The sequence below is a fragment of the Carassius auratus genome, chromosome 22, assembly GCF_003368295.1.
Source record: "Carassius auratus strain Wakin chromosome 22, ASM336829v1, whole genome shotgun sequence".
NCBI classification, from domain to species: domain Eukaryota; kingdom Metazoa; phylum Chordata; class Actinopteri; order Cypriniformes; family Cyprinidae; genus Carassius; species Carassius auratus.
The window spans coordinates 9216816-9240628 of NC_039264.1; the positions used below are offsets into that span (position 1 = coordinate 9216816).

The following is a 23813-nucleotide window of genomic DNA, read 5'->3' on the forward strand; positions in this document are numbered from 1 at the left end:
CTTGTGACATGGAAACTAAATGGATTCCTTGAGTCATACCGACCATGTGGCACACTTATTCTAGTAACAGATTCAGACATGCATGTCATATTGTGCAATATGGAGTACAAAAAAATAAAAACTGCAGTTGTGACAGTAGTTTTATTTTTTTACATTTTAATGTAACCTAATAAAAGGCAAAACAGCTGTTGTGACTTCATGTATGTGTAAATGTCACATAACCACACTCGAAAAAGGCATTTTAAATCACAGTATGGGAAAACATAAGGCATTTCCAAAATAGCCGTATGACAGTCAAACAATCCAATATATATGGACTTTCACAGACCGCTGACACAACTGAACATCTAAAACACTGCGCACCATTGCATTTTCCCACTGAAGAGCTAGAATACCTCAGCAATGCAATGAATAGTTTACATACATACATATATATATATATATATATAACCGTTATTTGAACAATTTCTTAATTCATGAAATGCTTAATTGACGCATTCACATAACTGCTATATATATGGCAATCTAAACGCATTGATCAAATTGCACAACTTCACACTCATCAGCCCTGGCGTTAAATATTGCAGCATAGGACTAGAGGTTGTGATGCGTGAAATGTTTACGAATTGAAATAAAGATTACAGCAGCCCTCCTTTGGTATCCGCATGATCCAAGGTGAATCAGAGTGTTTTTTTTTGTTTTTTTAAACTTGCCCTTTTATGCCAAGTCGGGGATCAGGCTCAACAGATGGTGGGCTTTTAGTGTGGATTCCAGAGAATAACCATCAGAGGAAGCCGAAGACACACTGATCCCTCACCATCCCTTTTCCACAGGAGCGGATCACACGATCAGCGCCTAAGATAATCGTTTACGAGGAAAACGTGAATTCGGACAGTGGAAAAAACTAAAGAAAAAAAAATTAAAAAAAAGGAACCAACAAACAAGGACCCCCCCCCCCCAAAAAAAAACAAAGAAAAGGAATGTTACCTAGAGATTCACGCTTCTAAGGGACGTCTAGAATCAGCGTGGAAATCACAACAAGATAAAAAGAGGAAAGAGCCGTAGCCATAGCACAACACACAGGAGCAAAGCTGAGATAAATAGAGGGGAACTGAAGCCGAAGGGTGGAGGCAGAGCTGGGGGAAGTGGGGTCACAGGTTCTGACAGCACTGAAATTTGTTCCCCTTTAAACCATCGGTAGTGGGCGGCACGCTGATGTCCACTACGTTGTTGCCGGGAGACTCGTCGTGCATGGACCTGTCGGCGATCTGCTTCTGTGACACGATCCGATAGATTTCTGTAACAAAAAGTCGTGACATGTTAAGAGACTTTTAATTTGAGACACACAATGGGAATGCAGTGAGGTGCCGTCAAATTAAGACTATTCGCTGTCCAAAATCATTGAAAATCATTTCTATAGGAATCCATACGATCAGTAATTTCTCAAAACGATGAAATATCTCCCCTCCCTGATTTTGCATAGAGTTCAAAGGACAAATTCTTTGGCTTGCAGAACAATTCAATAATTTCAACAGTAATGCATGTGATCAGGAATTTCGTGTCAAAATAATTCCCCAAGGAAATTTCTAACCAGGTTCAAGATGGTAACATGTATTAAGCGCATTTGTAGAGTTAAGGTCACTGAGTCCAATGTTTTCGCACGTTGAGAAGTAAATACAACCTCATGGTGTTTCAATCTCATTTACACATTGCCTTCAAAACTAAAAAAAAAAAAGCAATAACATTTTTTAAATGAATCGGATTGTGTTTTTCGCATCTGTAGCAAGCATTTTGAGGTGTTTTGACAATTCAGAGCCACCGTACAAAGCTCCTTGCACACAGAGTTCACGGAAATTGGTGGTCTTCTTTTTTAATATGTGGCTGTAGTATTGCTAGCAAAGTGTCAAACTGAGCCACTGACATCCTGAAGTAAACTTTGAATCGCCCGTCAGAATCCCGCTGCTCCTTAAGGAGGGGGGAACTCTTCCTCTCTATATCTCAGGATTGGATAGACCCAATATTTCCTTTCTTGTTGTCTTTTTAAAAGCGAGGCCACACAATCATACTCACTGCTTGAAGACTCCATTTAGTACTGTTTTGCAAATTGTTAAAATAATTTTCAATTCATTTCAATAGGAATCAATTGGATCAGGAATTTCATATGAAGGAGAAAAATTTTCCCTCAAATTTCACAACAGGTTTGTGTTGGCGTTGGTTGTGTTGGCCATGGATTCGCAGAATGTTGTTACATGGACTTGGTTACAGGCCAAATCTATGGGCAAAATCTAGCAATTTTAATAGGAATTCATGCAAACAGGAATATTTCATGGTTGCGAAATAAGACCATTCAGATATTTCACAACCGTTTCATATTGGTCATGCTGCAATTTTCTGCATTAGTTTAAAAGTGGATTTTAGTGGCCAAAATCCAGTTATTTCGACAATTTCACACAGGAAAAGTTGATCACATGGAATCACCAAATTCATCTGATTGGTTTAAGTGAATTTTGATAAAATCCAGTACTTTCAATAGAAATCCACATCATGTAAATTTAGCAGATTTTTGGCCACTCAATTTTTCTAAAAATATGCTAACGTTGTGACCTTAAATTACTTTCCTTAATTACTTTAAATGGGTGGCGTTATGTGTTGCCGAACTGAATTGACGATCTGTTGCGTCGCGGCATTGCTGTTGCTCACTGCAGAAATTAAAAAAAACTTTAAACTTTTCAAATTCCAGCATAGGCGTCAGCCAATCAGATTGCATTATGCAAATACCCTAGCACAATCGTTAGCCAATTGGGTTCATGCAACACAAGAAAAGTAATGTGACTAGCTGCTGTCACTACAATAGTCACGTCAACACCAAGCTTCAGACACACCCTCAGTCATGCTTCGACCCCCCCCCCGCGTGAACGTACCGTATTGTGACTTAAATTATGATCAGGACCCACCTGTTAGTATGTTTTTAAAAGCCTCCTCCACATTTGTGGAGTCCAAAGCCGATGTTTCGATGAAGGAGAGAGTGTTCTTCTCTGTATAACACAAGATGAGAGATAATACATTACCTCAGGTAGATCTTTTCAAACTAAACATGAAAATGCTGGAGGAATTACTTACCTGCAAAAGCTCTGGCCTCATCAGTGGGAACGGCCCTGAGGTGCCTCAAATCGCTCTTGTTGCCCACCAGCATGATGACAATGTTGTTATCCGCGTGATCCCGCAGCTCCTTCAGCCAGCGCTCTACATTCTCATAAGTCAGATGCTTTGCGATGTCATAGACCAGAAGAGCTCCAACTGCACCCCGGTAGTATCTGTGAAAGAGACCCATGTAAAATATATACTAAAAATTTATAAACTACTGTTGTCAAAAGTACCAGCAGCGATATCATTTAGTACTGACATTTGGAAAAACCTCCATCTCCGGCTAAGTTTTCACTGATTGGTCATGGTGTTATGACAGTGTTCGTGTGGCTCAGTGGTAGAGCATTGCATTAGCAGCACAAATGGTCATGGTTTCAATTCCCAGAGAACACACACTCTGGTAAAAAAAATTTATAGGCTGAATGCACTGTGAGTCGCTTAGGATAAAAGTGTCTGCTAAATACATAAATGTAAATGTAAATATGACTGTGATTGATCCTTGGGGCCTTCGCTTCACCCTGTTCAAGAGCACTCATACAGAAACACATGGGACCATTTGAAAATCACATCTATCAGTGGACGGTCTATGTGCAGATATATTACGGAACTTTTGAAAAACTAGTATATAGTACAACAACATATTCATTCAAAGGAGATTATAAATTTTTTTTCTGACAATGATTCAACCGTGATTCTTTACTAAACGATGCAGTGCATTTAAAAATAAACATTTTAAATTTTATTATTATTATTATTATTATTAGTATTATTATTATACTGTAATTATACTACAATTGAATTATTGTATCATTATCTAATATACTATTATGGGCCAGACATCAAATACATTACCAATAATTACTCTATGAAATCACAATATTTACAGCATTTTTTTTTACAGCATTTACAATATTTAACTACACTAGTATATAACTATATAATAGTATATTATTAATAATAGGAAGATTTGTTAAAGGTATATCTTGTACTTAACTTATTTTTAACAGGATTTAAACGATACTCCATATTAATTATATATTAAACATAATTGACCAATAATGCAAAAATGTATGTATTTCATTACCATTAATAAATTAATAAAATATTTAAATATAATTTTAACAGTAATAATAAAAAAAAAAATTGACAAAATTTGTTTCAAAACAATTTTATTTTTAGTGTACCTTTTACTCACAGTATATATAATATTTCATATAATCTTATTTTTTAAGAGATCTACTGTAAACATACTACAAATAAGTAAAATAATTTAATCAACAACTTAAAAAAAATTGTATTTAATTCTTATGATAAATCATGAAGACCTGTGAAAGTGACGTGACATTCAGCCAATGGCCCACACAAGGGACACTCAATCGTGCGTATTGAGGACCCTACATGGGAGGTCCTAACAGTGCCATACTCTGGCATGAAGTTTTGTCCCACACACAGAGCTCTGGGTTAAGACTGAATTACTTCTTCATGTACTCACGCTGATGTGATGGCTCTGTAGCGTTCCTGTCCCGCTGTATCCCAGATCTGGGCCTTTATGGTCTTGCTGTCCACTTGGATGCTGCGGGTTGCGAACTCCACACCGATGGTGCTCTTGCTCTCCAGGTTGAACTCATTCCGAGTGAAACGGGACAACAGGTTACTCTTCCCCACACCAGAGTCTCCAATGAGCACCACTAGAAAACACAAGAGACCATCAGACTGTGTGAACAAGACACTGCGCTTATAAAAACCATATCCATAGGGAAGATACCATAGCCATCACCGCATGAAATGAAGGCCACAGAACAGAGACAATCTACCACGTGAGTCCTGGAGAGAGTAAACCACAAACCAAAGTGTGCTCCCAAAGCGCATACACAATGTCAATCATTTGAAAAGCAGAAACACAGTAGATTAGTGAGCCATCCTGGTTACATCCACCAGACGAAGCCTTGGAGAAAGAGAGGAGCCGTAATCTACCAGCACAAACTTCCACTGTCATTTCCCCTTCGCTCCATCAATTTGACACCATAAAAACTGTAATACAGGCCTAGCCAAATTACACAAGGAACGAGAAAAGCATAGGAAAATATTAATCAGCTCATACTCTGTCCGTTGCAATGTGGTCAGCATTCATTTTCTCTAGAGGAAACCTGAAGTGATTCACAAAACGGTTGTTGATGAACTGGAGAAACTAAATTCTCCTTAAGTCTAAATCATCAAAAAATTGGTCAAAACCTTCGACAAGAAATCTAAAAAATAACCAAAGTGGCACATATGTAAAACCTCAACAGAACTCTGTGGTTTGGTCACATACTGAAGCTTTTTAAATGTACTGCGAAAAAACAGGAACCCGACATGGGAAGGAACTTTTAAACATACAATGTATGTATGTATGTATGTATGTGTGCATATATATATATATATATATATATATATATATATATATATATACATAAAACATAGATAGATAGGCATGCAACTGAAGCGATTTGATACATTCAAAAATGTTTTACATTGACTTCATTATCATCTATAGTTGTCAATTCCACATTACAGAGTTTGTGTGTCAGCTTAATGATTTAACTAAATGACCCGCTGTAAAAGCTGCAGAAACGCTTACAAATGCAGGTTAATTTAATTTGAACATCAAGAAGCGACTCTTGTGTAATAATAAACGACTAAAAAAAGTTTCCTAAGGCCTAGCAACCACACAAAATCTGAAGCAACACATAACTTAGCTACTAAACGACTGCAAAAGTTGACACTTTGTTTGACGTTTTTGATATAAAAGCAAAACATTTCGTTTGTTTTTTGTGTATGAACGGACTGCATTAAAACAGTTAGTTATTTAGCTCACTTTAGTTTGGAAGCTATCTAACCGTTAGCTTCTTAGCTAACATAATGCTAACTAATCGAATTGCATTATCGTTTTCATACTGCAGAAGGAAGATGCAAATAATTAAACTCAATATTCAAATGTATTAATCTACTTTCAACTCTTGGTTCTTTGAAAGTCACCGGTTAATGTTTCGATAGCTAACGCCGGTTAACTAGCATTCCGGCTAGCCACAATCATCAGGAAACTTGCTGTTTTCGCTGATAATAAAGAAAAACTAAACACGTTTACTCTTATTTTTGATACATTTATAAAAACGTACCTTTAAATAAATAATCGTATTCGTCGTCACGGTTCCCCATCGTTGGTTTACCGCACTAAACTGTTAAGCGACGGACCTCTCCTGATTATCGATGTCCGATTCGAGAACGAATTGTTCTTAAGAGTCGGATCTTTTAGGGATCGGTTCATGCACCGCACCGAATGATTCGTTCATGACACAAGAACCGTCCATTTAGGAGACAGATAATTCATAGATGAAAACATGCAAAAGCGTTTTTCTGCTGAGATTTGTTCTAAATGTAAATTTTCTATCATATTTAGAATTTCCATGTGCATAATCAGGATACAAGTGTTTAGGCTACATGAAACAGATAAGGTGCAACTTCTACCTTATCCGACTAATTAAAATTCCTTCATTTGTGTATTCCAGATTAGGCAATGGGGTTTCAGTATTATTAGTAGTACCAAGAGGAAAGAAAAATAAAAAGTGAGATCTCTTGCTTGATTCTGCTGCTTCTCAAACTTGTCACCAACATCACACACTGTGCTAGACTCTGGAGGGTGTTTTAACACTACATTTGGAGAGGGCCAGTTCTGGACATAGGAGGCCCTAGTCTATAATTTGAAATCATAATAATTAAAAAAAAAAAATATTTAAAGCTAATATAATAATGTTGTGTAGTCCATAATAGCCTACTATAGCCTACTATAGACACACTAAAATATTAATTTGTCACAAAGTTATTACTTCAGAATTGTATTAGAGTCTTACACACATGCTACAAAGATATATGTCATAAGATCATATGTAGAGTTGTGCATTAAAGGGATAGTTCACCCAAAAATGAACATTTGATGTATATTTGCTTATCCCCAGGGCATCTGTTTCTTCAGTAGGACACAAACAAAGATAAAAAAAAAAAAAAAAAAAAGTGAAGTGACATTCAGCCAAGTATGGTGACCCATACTCAGAATTTGTGCTCTGTATTTAACCCATCCGAAATGCACACACATTTATGCTGCAGCGCCCAGGGAGCAGTTGGGGGTTCAATGCCTCGCTGAAGGTGGAGAGAGAACTGTACATGCACTCCCCCCCACCCACAATTCCGTCCGGCCCGAGACTAGAACCCACAACCCTTCGATTGGGAGTCCAACCCTCTAACCATTAGGCCAGTCTAGCAGTCTTATAATGGAAGTAGATGGGAATCACAGCTAAAACATACAATAAAAAAAATTAAATCAAAAAAACATACATAAACCCTGCGGCTTGTGACAATACAGTTAATCGAGTAAATGTAATTTTTTACTTTCCACTTCTGCAAATTGCTTAAGTTATTCACTTTTTTGCAGCCTGCACACTCTGTTTCTGTGTTGTTTTAAGCTCATCAGGATGCGCATAAGCACTATGTCACGCTCTATAGTGACTTTTATATTGGCGCCTTTATTACAATACTTTTCTGCGCAATCAAAGATTTCTTGTTCTGTCCTATCTATCACATGTTACTGCCTTTATTACTGTTCTTATTTTTTACATTAATGAATTTTACAACAGTACAAAGAGCAATGTGTAACATTTTACCAGATTTTAGACTTATTTACATTTATTTGCAAATAAAATATTTCACTAGATTTTATAAAATTATTGTGCACCCATGATTTTTCTAGAATCTAGAGTTGCTGCTGAATTATCCACTAACCCAGTTTATTATAGCATTTTTGTCATAGATTATGATTTATGTATTTTTTATTTTCATTTCATTTATTAAAACTAGATTGTAGTAGATATGTAGTAGATTATGATTAACACAAAAGAGTGACGATCAGTTCAACACAGAGAAGTATAGAAATTCTACATGGATTTAAAAAAAAAGTGCTGGAATCGGATTGGCTCGGTATCGGTATCGGTATTGGCAGCTACTCAGAATTTTCAGTATCAGATGGGTTCTGAAAAAATGGTATTGTAGCATTCCTAATAGCAATGGGTTAGTGCAGCACCTCAGCATCACTCTAAAATGGTTCTAAACAGTACCAAATTAGGGTTTCTGGCTACCAGAACCCTTTTAGACCTAAATAATGTTCCATAAAAAACCACATGCTTTGAAAGAGCTATAAACCTTGAACATTCAAATTCACAAACATTCAGTTCTCTCCACTGTCCTCCTCCACCACCTCTTTTACAGCTGATGAATTTGCAACAATTCTACACATACTAAACTAAAACCATCAGTTGTCAGTTCTCAGCCCTCACACACACAGAACTCACACCAACCACAACCAATGCTAAAACTCCCCTCTCCTCCTTCTGTTCCCTCACTGAGACAGACATTTCTAAAATTCTCATCTCAAGCATCTTTCAACCTGTCCTCTAAAGCCAATCCCCTCATGCCTCTTCCAAGCAATCTGTCATACACTCTTACCGTCACTCACACACACCGAATTCAAGCAGGCTCAGGTAACCCCACTACTTATAAAGCCTACATTAAACTCTTTACTTAGACCTGTCTCTCTCCTTCCATTCGTCGGGAAAACCCTTGATAGAGTTGTTTTCAACCAAGTTCATCATTATTTCTTTCACAGAATAACCAGCTGGAAGTTACCCAATCAAGCAAATTGAGTGGCCATTCAAATGTGACTGCATTACATTCGGACATTCTGCTGGATCTGTCTACAGCCTTTGATACTGTGAATCATCAGATCCTTCTATCCACCCTCTCACATTCTTTCACAGTGGACATCACAGGAACTCCACTACATTGGTTTCAGTCTTACCAGGTAGGTCTTTCAAGATTGCCTGGGGAGGGGAGGTATCCAAATCACATCAACTGGACACAGACTGGTCAAGACATTGATGCTCACATTTAGAACAGCCACGGGCTCAGCAACTTCCTACTTCCATTCCCTTTTGAGTCTACATCCCCTCCATAAGCCTGAAAGTGAATGAAGCCTTGTGGAACCATCACAGAAAGAGAAACAAAATAATTGTATCTTAATCAATGATGTATGATTCTCTGTTGTACATGTGCTTCTCAATAAATTAGAATGTCAAGAAAAAGTTCATTTATTTCAGTAATTCAACTCAAATTGTGAAACTCATGTATTAAATAAATTCAACGCACACAGACAGAAGTAGTCTAAGTCTTTGGTTCTATTCATTTTGATGATTTTGGCTCACATTTAACAAAAACCCACCAACTCACAATCTCAACAAATTAGAAATAGGATGACATGCCAATCAGCTAATCAACTTGAAACACCTACAAAGGTTTCCTGAGCCTTCAAAATGGTGGAGAAGCTCGTAGCCAGACCTGAACCACACAGATAATCTACGGGCTATTGTCAAGAGGAAGATAAGAAACAAGAGACCAAACAATGCAGCTGAGCTGAAGACCACTGTCAAAGAAACCTGGGCTTCTGTACCACCTAAGCAGTGCCACAAACTGATCACCTCCATGACACGCGGAATTGAGGCAGAAATTAAAGCAAAGGCAGCCTCTATCAAGTATTGAGTACATGTACAGTAAATTAACATACATTTGAGAAGTCCAGCAATTCACTAAATTTTTTTTTTTAAATTGGTTTTATGAAGTACCAGTATTCTAATTGTTTGAGATGGTGAATTGGTGGGTTTTTGTTAAATGTGAGCCAAAGTGATCACGATGAAAAGAACCAAAGACTTAAATTACTTCAGTTTGTGTGCACTGAATTTATTTAATACATGAGTTTCACAATTTAAGTTGAATTACTGAAATAAATGAACTTTTCTTCGACATTCTAATTTATTGAGAAGTACTTCTACTAACAGAATACACTGAAATTTAATTTAGAACTTTTTCTTAAATATAATTGTTAAATTACAGAAAATATCAGATATCAACTTGAGAATATTAAAGCACTAAGTGTTCAAGCATCCTAGTTCTACCTTACTATAACTTTCGTTTTGTATTACTGCACCTTTAAATCATTTGTGGCTTTAGAATCAACGTCACTACTGTAGTAAAAAATCTCCAAGAGATGAATGCTTTTATTGAGCTGGATTACAACACCATGACCTTCCCGCCAAAAACGCCAAAGTGCTGTTAAACGCATAGACAGTAAAAGAACCATAGACAGTAAAAGAAATGGACACAGCGACCCCATTGGAACTCAATTGAGACTAATGAAGCCCATTTTTAGCGTTTTTTAGCACTTCCGTTTCTGACGCGCAGACTCAAACGAAGCTTGACGACGTCAGCAACCTGTCTGACAGATGTAAATCTTCTAGTAGCTGTGCGTACAAACTGCCATCGTTAATCTTGCAGAGACGGCGAGCTTGAGCGGGGAGTTCTTTGTCGTGAGTGAGCAGGAGTAAGTATTCTGATTAATTATTTTGTATAGTATTTTAAAATGTAACGCCAGTACGCCATATTAAGTTAATTACCTGTGAGCTTCTCCTCCTGTCTGTACGGTAATGCGACAGAGAGCCGAGTGGTTATGACGCAATCGTTAGCCTATTTTTTACAAAAACTGTTTATACGGGGCCATAATGTAACATAGAAGGTAATGGAGCCCTGTATACATTGTCGTGTATCTTTAGAAATAAATAATGGACAAACGGAGTCTTTAAACGCATCAGATGTAAAGTTATCCGCCGTCAAAGTGACGCCAAAATGAATGGGAGTCAATGGGAATGCTAACGCAAGTGAAGTTCTGCTAAAAGATGGCAGCCCCCACCCGACTTCAACTTCCGGTCGAGTTCCTTGCCCCCTGGGTTAAACGTGAACGGGCTTCCTTGTCTTGGATCTAAAGATCAAAAAGCGGACGCGTTTCGAGGTGCCTTGTTCTACAAAACGTAAGTGACAAAGCTAGTTTTCAATTAACAGTAACTCTATGATCACGCAGTAATTTATTTTAAAATAGGTTATTTATCCAGTGTTTAACTTCCAGCAAAAGGTTAGTGAAAAGCAATGAATCGAACATTGTATTTTAATTTAAACAAATTAGCTTTTTAGTGTTTATTCGGTGTTCACTGTTTTGTGTGTGTAAGTTATGTGTGTGTGTTTATCCGCCATGATAAAGGTGACGAGGAGTTCATTTATATATGGTTTGAAGGATGCAGCCTCTCGATTTGGTACTCAGCAAATCTAAATAGAATGCGTTAATAATTTAATGTTATAGTGTTTAACTCTTAATGATGTTTTTAATAGCTGAATATGTATATGAAAGACTTTATTTAAGATTTAAGTTAAAAAATCCATATGATCAAATTATTGTAACGATATAAATCGATTGACGGTTTTAGGCTTTTTATTATTATTATCGTGAGCGCTCGTCTAAAATGCTCCCCCGACAAAATCTGAAAAACTTCTGGAACTTCCTCCTAAAACTCCATTATACACGAGTGCGAAAACTCTCTCCTCCTCTGCTGCTTCTTCAAAACCCTAGACATATAAATACGCCTCATTGGCCGCTCGACCCCACGTCAATGTCGACGCCATATTGGAGCGGGCAACTCTCCATAACTCTCCTGGAAAGCTGAAGAAAGATGTTCTCTCCATTTCCTAGAGACAAGGCCATACTTCCACAGACTAATGTTTTGTTTGTACTAGTTTAAACTCAGAGCAGCACTGAATGAATGGCCAGAATGACCCTGGTAATATTCTCTCTCTCTCCCTGAAATAGACTACCACGAGCATGTTTTAACTTTGGAAGGGTTATTTTTATAACAGTATCATTTAATATAATTACTTTATTAAATGTTTCTGTAGTTTTTGTCAAATATTTGGAGGTGGATGCTGCACACTGCTGGTGGTTGTGGAGATTCCCCCTTCTATGTAAAGCACTTTGAGTGCCCAGAAAAGCGCTATATTAATGTAAGGAATTATTAAAGCTGCAGATTTTGTAAAAATTTATTTTTTACATATTTGTTAAACCTGTCAATATGTCTTGACAGTAGAATATGAGACCGATAATCCCAGTGGTCCTATTGCCATTTGCAGAAATATACCGCTCCCGGTAAGAAACAACCAAGCAGAGCTGCGGTCTGTAACTTTTTTTGTGTTCGTTCACCTATAATAAGTGTTTATATTCAGACTATTTTAGTTTGCTTCGGGTAGGTACTGTGGCGGAGTAACCCAGTACCTTTGTGATTCTTAGACATAAACAGAGAGAAGTAGCTCTGGCTGATCATGTACTGTATGTCTTTACACAAAAACTACATAATGTAAATAGCCTAGAAATGAAAAACAAAGGAACTCATAGTGAGTCCAGCTGCAATATCATGACAGAATAAGTGTTTATTATGGCCTTTGATGTTGTAATAATGAATATTAATTTTGATTAATAAAAAGTTTTTTTGAAGGGGATCATCTCATTTTCTGGTCTGTGGTAAATGTATACTTTGACATTTTGTTGTTCAACATAAAATTGTGTTTGTGTTTTTCGTGTGTGTTAGTGTTTTCTGCATGGGTGTGTGTGTGTATATATATATGTGTGTGTGTGTGTGTATCAGTGATGCGCGGGTCAATGTATAAACAACCCGCACCCAACGGATGTTTTCAACTAACCTGCCCGCAATTTGGACCGCAAAAAAAGAATATTGTACCCAACCCACTTCCTGACCTGCATTTTTTTAAAGTAGTAAATGCTCATCGTAGTGTCATTGGGCCATAGACGTAGGAAGTAGGCAAAAAAAAAAAAAAACTTAATATATTCTAATTTTGTCAAGAATTATAAAAAAAAAAATTCGTCAATAAGCACAACATTTTTATTAAAATAATCTAGTCTGGCTATGTCTGTTTTGATGTTTCTGCAAGTTCAGCAGACAGTGAGGTTCGGGTTTGTTCCGATCAGAGCTCGTGAGCGGAGAGCGCATTTCTGAATATTCCGTTCCGCTCCGCTCACTCATTCCGTGGGGTCGTTCGCTCAACCCAGAATGGCCTGTTGGTTTGAAAATATGTGGAATAAGAGCTGCCTTCGACTTATTTATTTTTTTCTAGTTGACTAGTAGTTGTTAATTTAAGCCATTCGTGGACAAATTGCCCCTTTTTATTAATTTAATTACTTAATTTGTCTATAGCCTACAGGATAATAAGCGTTATGACCGCACGCATAAAGCTTGCCACAAAGAACCGGTTAAAGTAATGATTATGAATGAATGTGTCTAAATTAGAAAGGAAACATTTATTTGTTTAGTAATAAACTTTTGTTTTCTGTGTCGCTATAAAGATGAAGTTGAAGATGCGGACTCGCCATGAACGCCAGAGAGAAATGCCAGAGAGAAGTTTTCAGTCGATATATAACTTCTGATGATTTCTAAAATGTGATAGAGAAAAAGGCAACAAAGAAGTCTTTTTTTTTTTTAAACAGAGGTCAAAACTCCAGTTATAATTTAGAATTTTGAGGTTGCACTCTTGTCATAAATTAATCGATTACTTTTCCTACATAATTTTTAGCAAGCAACATTGGTAAAATATATATTTGGGAGTCTTAGACCTCAACTTTTAAACTTTCAAAGGGGTGGAGTAACCCTTTGAAAGTCAACATTCAAAAAGAACAAACAACACAGTAACAGAACATGATACACTTTTCAGACTTTCTACATTATTATTATTATTTTCTTTTGGCACAGATGCAGAAAGCCAAAGTTAGAAAAGTCAGCACAGATACCCTCATTTCTAATTTACCTGAAGAGCGAAAAGAACAGCTCTGTGCCTCACTGGGGAATGTGGAACTGACTCTTCTCTACAAAGCTTCAGTTCATGGATATAAAGCTTCTGCTTTCCACCAGAGATGTGACCGTCAGGGTCCCACTTTCCTTGTAGCATACAATCATTCAGGCTACATCTTTGGTGGATACACTAGTGTGGATTATGCTCAGAGCGGGCGGGAAATTAAAGATGAGGAAGCTTTCCTGTTCAGCTTTACAAGTGGAACCTCAAGCTACATCAAAATTAACAGTGGATATAATGCACGTTATGATGATGCTGGAGGGCCCAACTTTGGCCAACAGCTGTACTTTTGCTACAACAACCAACCAGTTGTGCATTATCAAGGAGGGAATGCATTCAGTGTTAATACCTCATCAGTGTATGGCAATGACACTCGGCTGAGTGAATGTGAGGTGTATAAAGTGGAACAGGGTAAGTGAATCATTACCACTTCATGTATTTCACACAAAAAAACTTGTGCATATCAATTTCTTTATCTTTAAAATAAATAAATCTTTGTTCTACGATTCCCAGAGCCTGAAGACAGCGTTGAGGAGAAACCATGGAGGAATGTTCAGTGGACACCTGAGTATGTTTCTAGTTTATTTCTCTTTTGCTAATTTCCTTTGCAAATCTGAAGTGATAAAACTGTTCTGTGTTGAAGACGAAGAGCAGAGCTCATGGAAATGATCAGGAACCATAAACCCCTGATGAGGTCTGTGAGTCGTGTCCGAATCCTAATGATCGGTCCTGTAGGAGCTGGAAAATCCAGTTTCTTCAACTCCATCAACTCCATCTTCACTGGTCATGTGACCAACAAAGCCATGTCAGGATCTGCAGGCACTAGTCTAACTGTGCAGGTACAGATTCAGCAGGACTTCAGGACCTGCCTTGGTTTGTAATATAAAACAAAAAATTGTTGCACAGAGATTCCTGTTTGTTGGTAGTTTCGCACGTATCCAGTGAATGATGGCCGTGAGGGAAAACCATTGCCATTTGTGTTGTGTGACACCATGGGACTCGAGGAGCAATCAGGTGCAGGACTGGACATTGAGGACATCAGCAGCATTCTTCAAGGACACGTACCTGACCGCTATAAAGTAAGAGCATAGGTTCATGTTCTTGGTCTTGCAAATTTCTATTTATCAGTAAAATTGATCTTTAAGTTTAATCTTTAATTATTCTCAATTTAGTTCAACCCTATGGCGCCGTTTCAACCTGATGAGCAGAAGTCCTCCAGACCTGCATCTCTTCAGGAGAAGATCCACTGTGTGGTGTATGTGATAGATGCCACCAAAATCTCCCTCATGTCTGACAAACTACAGGAAAAACTTGCTTCCATACGCAGAAAAGTGAACTCACTGGGTGAGTGAACATATTTACACCAATCTTGTGATTGATACAAAGTAGGTTGTTCATAGAACTGCATGTGACGCACCTAAAAACATCCCTCTACTATTTCAGGCATCGCTCAGATCGTCTTGATGACAAAAGTAGATGAAGCATGTCCTCTAGTGGAGGAAAATCTTCAAAGTGTTTATGTCAGTTCCTACATCAAGTCGAAGGTGAGAGCGGTCACATGATCAGATGTCTGTATCTCCAGGACTCCGAGTGAGGGAGATGTTGTTTTGTGTCTGCAGGTGCAGGAGGTGAGCTCTGGGTTGGGTGTGCCGGTGTCTTGTGTGTTACCGCTGAAGAACTACAGTCAGGAGCTGGAGCTGGAGCTCAACTGTGACGTCCTGCTGCTCACCGCTCTGCAGCAGATGCTTCGCTTTGCAGATGACTATTTTGATGATATACGTCCTGTCGAGGGCAACCCTAAATAATAATTTTTTTCCCAGTTCTTGCGGCTGAGGCCAGATTCAGAAAAGGCCAAATCAAAAGCTCTTTGCATCATTTACATAACATAATGAAAGTCTCACATTGGTCATTTTCTTTTTATAATTTCATTGAGCAAAATGTATTTTTAAAATATTTACTATACAGTTACGTGAGTATACTTTAATTTATGTAATTTGCCTCTATAGTCTGATGTTTATTAAGGGATTGTAAATTCTTCGCTTCTGTCATGATTTTTGGGCTTCTGTGGCTTTATGCTCAGTAAGAGGACTATTAAAGATTGAATATTTTGTATACTTTTTTTGGTAGTAATGTCTTTTTTATACAATAGTGTAACACCGATTGTTTAGACTAGTCAACTCGGTTAAAATACAACCCCAGTTCCAGAGAAGTTGGGACGTTTGGTAAAAAATGCAATAAAATCAAGAATCTGTGATTTTTTTTTTCATTCTCTTTAACTTTTATTTAATTTACAAAATTACAAAGAAAACATTTTCAAAGTCTTTACTGACCGACGTAAATGTATCTTGTAAATATGAACAAATTTTGCTTTTGATTGCTGCAACACACACCAAAAAAGTTGGGACAGAGCCATGTTTAACACTGTCACATCATCCTTCCTTTTAATTATAATGTTTCATTGTCTAGGGATTGAGGATACTAATTGTTAAAGTCTTGCAAGCAAAATTTTTGTACAGTATCTCTTGAAACAATGCTTCAGAAGCTCAGCAGTTTGTGATCACCGTTGTCTGATTTTCCTTTTCATAACTGGTCATACATTTTCTACTGGAGACAGATCAGGACTGCAGGCAGGCCGGTCTAACACATTCACTCTGAGTCCTCAAAACCACACTGTTGTAGCACATGCAGAGCCAGAGCTGGCATCGTCGTGATCTAATAACCATGGTCATCATCAAAGACATCATCTTGATGGCCGTATCCTTGTACAATCCCAGTTTATGCCTCCTTGTCAATAGTACTATCGCACATATGCCAGTCATCCATGATGTTTGCACTGATGCACCCATAGAAAGTAAAAGAAATGGACACAGCGACCCCATTGGAACTCAATTGAGACAAGTGAAGTCCATTTTTAGAGTTTTTTAGCACTTTCGTTTCTGACGCGCAGACTCAAACGAAGCTTGATGACGTCAGCAACCTGTCTGACAGATGTAAATGTTCTAGTAGCTGTGCGTGCAAACTGTCATAGTTAATCTTGCAGAGACGGCGAGCTTGAGCGGGGAGTTCTTTTGCTTGAGTAAGCAGGAGTAAGTATTCTGATTAATTATTTTGTATAGTATTTTAAAATGTAACGCCAGTACGCCATATTAAGTTAATTGCCTGCGAGCTTCTCCTCCTGTCTGTATGGTAATGCGACAGAGAGTCGAGTGGTTATGACGCTATCGTTAGCCTATTTTTTACAAAAACTGTTTATACGGGGCCATAATGTAACATAGAAGGTAATGGAGCCCTTTATACATTTTCGTGTATCTTTAGAAATAAATAATGGACAAACGGAGTCTTTAAACGCCTCAGATGTAAAGTTATTCGCTGTCAAAGTGATGCCAAAATGAATGGGAGTCAATGGGAATGCTAATGCAAGTGAAGTTCTGCTAAAAGATGGCAGCTCGCAGCCGACTTCAACTTCCGGTAGACTTCCTTGCCGCCTGGATGTACCCCAATACCATGACAGACGTTTGCTTTTGCCTCTGTCACTGATGAAATTCTGGATGGTCCCCTTGGTCTTTGGTGCTGAAAACTTGAAATCCATGTTCCCGGGAAACAAGTTGAGATGTGGACTCATTTGAGTACAACACACCTTTCCACTTTTTGTCTATATCTGAGATAAGCTCTGGCCCAAAGAACCCAGCATCATCCCTGTATAGAATTGATGTAGAGATTTCTCCTAGAGTAACAGATATTCAAGTTGCACTTCTTGATGCAGCAGCAGACTGTGGTAAATGACAGTGGTTTTCTGAAGTACTCCTGAGCCCATTCGGCTATATTTACCTGAGGGTTACTTACGCAATGCCTTCTGAGGGCTCAAAGGTCATGCACATTCAACTGAGGTTTCCTGCCTTGCCCTTCATGTACTGGGATTTCTCTGGATTCACTGAATCTTTTCACGATATTATTGTATGGTAACTGGTGAAAAACAAATTCTTTGCAATTTTGCTTTGTGAAATGTGATTTTTGCTTTGTTTAACTCTTCTCTCATGAGATTTGGCACAAAGGTATGATCCATGATCCAGCTTTGATTGCAAAGACTGAGATGCTCCTTTTATACCCAAACATGATGCCATGACCTATTACCAACACACCTGCTTAATGTGAACGGTTTCAAAACAGTTCAAAGTGGATATTCTATAACATTTTTACTTTTATTTTGCCTTATTTGAAAGCCTTTTAACATTTTCTTTCATCTGCTGGTTTAATGGATTGTCTGTGAGGGACAAGAATAGGCTCAGCAGTATTGTAAAATCTGCTCCAAGATCATTGGAGTTCAGCTAACAGACCTGAGCTCCCACTGGAAAAAATGGGTGCTCCAGAATGCTAGACAGGTCATGAGTTATCCTTACCATGTTCTTAGGCAGGAATTTTTTTTCTAATGCCCTCAGGACGACGCTACCTTGCCCCTCCAAGGAAAACTAACAGATATGCAAATTGTTTAAATCAGGTTTAAATTCTGTTGATAGCAGCAACTAAATAGGTGCCAGGCATCATAAACCTCTGTACTATTATATATTAATTTATTCGCTGCTCGGACTAAGTATTATGACCTGTGTATTTGTTGCTTGTTCTGGTGCCCAAATGCAATATGAAATCAATGACAGTGTTTCTGAATGCTTGATTTAGTGTTGTCTTTTGTCCTGTTGAAACATGGTAGGCTAAAACTGAATTGTCCTACGGGGATAAATAAAGTTGTTTGAATCTTGAATCTTGAATCTATCTCAACGTTTTTTGAATGTGCTTCAGCCATCAGAATAAAAATTTGTTCAGATTAACAAAATACATTTAAGCTGGTCAGTGAAAATTTTGGAAATATATATATATATTTTTTTTTTTAATTAAATAAAAGTTCAAGAGAATGAACAAATGGAAGATTCTTGGTTATATTGCATTTTTACAAAACGTCCCAACTTCACTGGGCTGTCTGAACCGTGCAACATTTTAGCTGATAATCATAACCAATCAAGAAAAGAAAATGCTAAAAAAGCTACTGTCCCTTTTACACGTTGCATCGTTGCAGCTGTAGTTGCTTATCACAATAAAATTCCTTTGCCATGATAAGGTTTAAAGTATAACACTAATAATAAAATTTAAACAATTCTTTATTTTTATTAAACACATTTATATTACTAAACAATTACTCTTACATTTAAAATATATTTGACAACCTAATTTAAAGTTCCTAAATCACTGAAAAAAAAAACATTTAAAAATGTGTTTTTAACAGAAGACATTCTTCGGAACTACGAATGATAGCATTTAAGGTCATGACGTTGCTTATTTACCTGAATGCTAAAATATTTTATTTTTTAATAACTTCACATAAACCCAGTTACGGAACGGATTAAGCTTGAAAAAAAATTGCTGAATTTAGCGACTATGTCAGCAAATAATTGTATAGATTATTCCTGCTCATCTGAACACATTCAAATTTTGCCAAACAGAACCTATCCATCACAAGAGAGCGTTCACTCACTTCTGACAGTGCATTTAAACAGGGCTGTGCTTCCCAAAAGTATCATAAGAAAGCATTAAAGCTTTTGGGAACGGTAGCCCGGAACAATGCTTATCTGAGGAATTTTACATATGCAACAATAGCCTTTCAGTGTCAGTCCCTTAAAAAAATGAACCATGGTTTTACTAAAGTGACCATAGTTCAACTGTAGTATTTGTAGATTTGACTCATGTAAACAAAAAACATATTGAAACGTGTTTTAAACATAAAGTTAAGTGGTTATCATTACCCATTTTACTCTTAGTAATTTAATAAACTTCATTTAAAAGTTTGGTTCTGAAGTATCGGTATCGATATCGACCATAATGGCCTTTAAACTTATCTGTATCTTATCAAAAACAAAATAAGTGGTATAGCCCATCCATAAACTCAACCAACCAATAAGTTCAGCGCAGAAGTCCCAGAGTTCCGGAGCTTTGTAAGTACTAGGCCTACCTGACCAGCAGGGACTTTCTGAGGGGCACATTTTGATCCTGGTTCCTCTGTGGTGGAAACAGTGTTGTGGGTAACGCGTTACAAAGTAACGCGTTAGAGTACTCTAATTACTTTTTTCCTGAAATTTGTAACTTAACGCGTTAGTTCCGTGCGTAAGTAATCAGTAACTTCGTTATTTTTTAAAAAAAAAGTAATCCGTTATTTTAAGGAAAGGAAAATCCCGACTGCAGCCTGCTTTTTGTCAGACAGTATGCCTAGGTCTACTGTGCCACCTGCGGATGTATCAGCGGAGCCGAAGCTCTGTGATCGTAAAGTCAATGGCTGTGATGCGTCTGTGCTTTGCGCCTGACCCTGTGTGTGTGTGTTTTTTTTTTTTTTTTTCGAACTCCCGGCAAGATAGCAGAGAGGACAGCGTTTGGTTTATGGAAGTACGCACATTATTTTCAATTTGTCAACGAAAAAGAAAAGAACATAACGGTAAAATGCACACTCTGCTTTGGTGAAAAGCTTCTGTCGACCGCCAAAAATTCTACCTCAAATTTAACGCTACGTTTTAATCACTACTTTGAAGAGTAAATGTAAGAGGACTGTGTTAAAGCGAATTTAGGCTTGTGACTGTGAGTGACACTTTAATAATAATTAGTTCGGCTATTAAGCGATTTGTCATTTGCCTGTGTGGCAGTGAAGGATTTAATTCGGTTTGTTATCATTTTTGTTTGACAGTCAGCTGTTAATTTCTGTTAGATCATTGGCTGGCTGGTTGTTCATCATTTCTAAATGGATTTAAATCTGCAAGCCTGTTTAAGGTTGTGTTTACAAGTAAGCATACTTGTACTTTGATAACTGCATTATTTAAAGTTAAAGAAAAATCAGGAGTTATGTTGTGGTGCTCATAATATACAGTAGCCTACGCTACTTGGGCTGGGTAACGTTAGGTGCGAATTTTGATTAATAATATGTTCTGTGATAATAAATAAATAAAACGCCATGTGGAATAGCCGATTGCTGACTGTCTTTCCTGTTATTGTTATCCTGCAGTGTTAATTTAGTCGGATGACTGACGTTAGTGCATTTAAAGGGGCCTGGGGCTATGTCTGTCGTGTGTCGTGTGTGAGCCGCTGCAAACGGCTTTTAATTTTTGGTAACGCATGAGTACTCTAACGCGTTACTTGTATGAATAGGTAACGCTGTATCATAACTGATTACTTTTAATTGATGGTAACGTTGTAACCTAACTAACTACTTTCCAAAGTAACTATACCCAACACTGGGTGGAAACACATCGAGTACCAGCCGTAGTTCCTGGGGAAAGTTCCTGTTGTGGAAATGGGGTTATATATAAGATATGGCCAACAGCTTCAAGCAGTTTTCATCCAGATCCAGCTCTGAGCAGGAGTTCTTTGTCGGGACTAGAGTTGTGACGTTCGCGAACGAACCGATTCTTTTGAACGGCTCATAAACATGAACGATGGGAGCCGAGTCGCGACTGGAGAGGAGCCGTTCTTTCTATCGTTCTTTTTTCCTATGCGTGTTCATACAAATGAGCTCCGCCAGGAGACAGAACAGTTATAGGGGGAGGGGCGCACCCAGCGCAGGCCAACCCTTTATAGCGTGATGATATTAGTTATTAGTTGTGCATGCATTTACATTGCATTTTGTGTTCATTTAAAACTGATTTTAAAATCATTAAAAATGTTCTTTTGTGATACTCTACTTGTATAGAAATGTTTCACTAAAAGCTGTTTTCCACAGACATTCATTGCAGCCCACTTTGTTATTGTTCATTGACTTGAAGGGGCTGATGTCCTATTTGCAAAGTTTACAGTAGTAATAGTATGTAGTATGTAGACATTTCCATTTTATTTATTCTAATTTTATCTACTTAAAAAAAAAATTAGTTTTCTATCAAAATGTTCTTGTGTGATAACAATGTTCTTGTGTGGAAGTGTTTGTAGTAAAAGCTGTTTTGCACAGAAATTCATTGCAGCCGGCTTTGTTTTTTATGTTTATTTGTGAGTAGGTATTGTATGAATAACATAAGTCAACGTAGTTTTACACACACACACACACACACACACACACTTTGTACTAAAGGTAAATCAAAATAATGATGTCACTGTCTAAGCAGAGGGATTTGTGCAACCCTATGGAATATAGTTGACACATGAGAAATGAGGTAATAATCAATATTTCAGAATAATTCAAACTCAGATATTGGTGTGTGATATCTGAGCTTTAATTATTTGACTACAAATCTCACCTCATAATACCTCCCAGTGATTATTTCCAGGATAAACTGAGATGCTCCCAAGCTGGCTTCTTAAAACTGACTAAATATTTAAAAAGAGCCAAAAGAGCCATTCTTTTGAACGGCTCTTTGAAAGGAGCGGATCGCGAAGATCCGGATCCCCTCAAAGAGCCATAAATCCCATCACTAGTCGGGACGATGTAGGATGTGGCCATTCCCAGCAGCTCCCCAGCCTTCACCATCTGAGTGAAGGCAGAATGCATCATGTGACGCTCAAACAGCAGAACATGGCAAAGTGAAGCTTTCAGATGTAAACATTATAAATCAAGCATGACATACAGCCTGCTGAATGGCCTTGCCCTTGTAAATCTTGGTAATCTCAGTTATTTTCCTGAGTAGATTTAACCTGTTTGAAGGAATTGGTTCAGTGAATGATTCAGACTCACTCATAAGTCACTTGCCGCCACCTACTGGTGTAATGAAGAAACCCGATTTACTTGCTGATAATTTAATTAGAACTAGCAGATCACAGTAGGCTACTTTTAATTTATCTCCAATACGGTAGTAGGAAATCAGATTAAACGACATGTGGACGATGATAGCTGTGATGATAAGATGATTGACAGGGCAGTTTAAACAGTGACAGAATCTGTATAAAAACAGAATGCACGTAACTAAGCAACAGAGCGTCCGTAAAAGAAGCAGCTATGACGAAGTAGTATGTCCCAAATCCTGCATTCTTCTACATACTCAATAAGTATGTAGGCTTCTTTTTCGTCACAAAAAGAGTACATACTTTTAGGGCTTTGGTACGCAGTAACACTGCCTGATTTATAGCAGCTACATCAATCTACCTTTCTCGTCGAAAAAGATTGTGGATGCTGGAGAATTTTTTTACTAATGTTCTACACATTGCTGCAGTTCTTTGTATCAGGCATCGATCATTGGAACCGAGAGATTTAACGTTAACTGATTAACTTGACAAATAAATCGTTCGTAAACACCGACGGATAACGTTACCCCAAACATCCGCCGGCTAAATCACATACTGAATTCAACACAACTAATTTCGCCAGAAAGAGCGACGCGTTTTATTTTATTTTCAAGATTATTCAAGTTATGTATTGTGTTTTGGATCTTTTGAAGCTGACTATGTGACAATAGTAGAGCGTACTGTGGTGCGCACTATTAAGCAAGCGTTGGTGGTATAGTGGTGAGCATAGCTGCCTTCCAAGCAGTTGACCCGGGTTCGATTCCCGGCCAACGCAGCATCTTTTTCCTGCTTCAATTAACTTTGCGGAAAAGCCCTTTCACGCCAAGATCGATAATTCTAAAGTTATAACTATCGTCCTAATCCTATGTTAATTGGGAAGTTCATGCTACACTATAACGATATGCAATTTTAAAATAACGCCCCTGCAGTACCTTCACAAGCCCAGTTGGGGAAATTTTGACAATATAATGTTTAAAGCTCTTCATGTTGTTAATAACAACAAATGGAATATAATATTCTTACTCTTTGTATATTTTGAAATGTGAAAAACGAGATAGGGCAAAGGTAATCTAAAGGCAGCTGATTACATAACCTGAAATGTCTAAAAG

At 37.7% G+C, this 23813-nt stretch overlaps 2 protein-coding genes and 1 non-coding gene across 5 annotated transcripts; 2 read left to right on the top strand and 1 right to left on the bottom strand.

The window, feature by feature from the left end:
• Positions 1-122: 122 nt before the first annotated feature.
• Positions 123-6436, bottom strand: LOC113039622 (ras-related protein Rab-11B-like). Of its 2 annotated transcripts, none has more exons than XM_026197577.1 (5): positions 6300-6436; positions 4637-4832; positions 3121-3314; positions 2955-3035; positions 123-1297 (listed from the first exon to the last, which is right to left on the bottom strand). In XM_026197577.1, the coding sequence occupies exons 1-5, from the start codon at positions 6337-6339 to the stop codon at positions 1152-1154; spliced, it is 657 nt and encodes a 218-aa protein (XP_026053362.1). In that variant the 5' UTR covers positions 6340-6436; the 3' UTR covers positions 123-1151. The 2 variants fall into 2 exon arrangements, with proteins under 2 accessions (XP_026053362.1, XP_026053363.1); XM_026197578.1 differs by lacking the exon at positions 6300-6436 and adding an exon at positions 5246-5261.
• Positions 6437-10977: 4541 nt separating this feature from the next.
• LOC113039626 (interferon-induced protein 44-like) lies at positions 10978-16084 on the top strand. Of its 2 annotated transcripts, none has more exons than XM_026197583.1 (8): positions 10978-11087; positions 13866-14376; positions 14479-14533; positions 14609-14804; positions 14892-15044; positions 15138-15309; positions 15409-15509; positions 15585-16084. In XM_026197583.1, the coding sequence occupies exons 2-8, from the start codon at positions 13866-13868 to the stop codon at positions 15768-15770; spliced, it is 1374 nt and encodes a 457-aa protein (XP_026053368.1). In that variant the 5' UTR covers positions 10978-11087; the 3' UTR covers positions 15771-16084. The 2 variants fall into 2 exon arrangements, with proteins under 2 accessions (XP_026053368.1, XP_026053369.1); XM_026197584.1 differs by lacking the exon at positions 10978-11087 and adding an exon at positions 11098-11188.
• Positions 16085-23407: 7323 nt separating this feature from the next.
• On the top strand, positions 23408-23479 carry trnag-ucc (transfer RNA glycine (anticodon UCC)). The gene has a single exon. It is a non-coding gene; the product is annotated as a tRNA-Gly (tRNA).
• The last annotated feature ends 334 nt before the right edge of the window (positions 23480-23813 follow it).

What these genes read in the sequence shown, in the direction of transcription:
- LOC113039622 (XM_026197577.1), bottom strand. Translation starts at nt 6,339, where the DNA reads ATGGGGAACCGTGACGACGAATACGATTATTTATTTAAAG. An exon ending in ATACGATTATTTATTTAAAG is followed by an intron (nt 4,833 to 6,299) that starts GTACGTTTTTAT and finishes TGTGTTTTCTAG; the next exon opens with TGGTGCTCATTGGAGACTCT. An exon ending in TTTTAAAAACATACTAACAG is followed by an intron (nt 1,298 to 2,954) that starts GTGGGTCCTGAT and finishes TTTTTGTTACAG; the next exon opens with AAATCTATCGGATCGTGTCA.
- LOC113039626 (XM_026197583.1), top strand. Translation starts at nt 13,866, where the DNA reads ATGCAGAAAGCCAAAGTTAGAAAAGTCAGCACAGATACCCTCATTTCT. An exon ending in AATGTTCAGTGGACACCTGA is followed by an intron (nt 14,534 to 14,608) that starts GTATGTTTCTAG and finishes TCTGTGTTGAAG; the next exon opens with ACGAAGAGCAGAGCTCATGG. An exon ending in GCACTAGTCTAACTGTGCAG is followed by an intron (nt 14,805 to 14,891) that starts GTACAGATTCAG and finishes GTTTGTTGGTAG; the next exon opens with TTTCGCACGTATCCAGTGAA.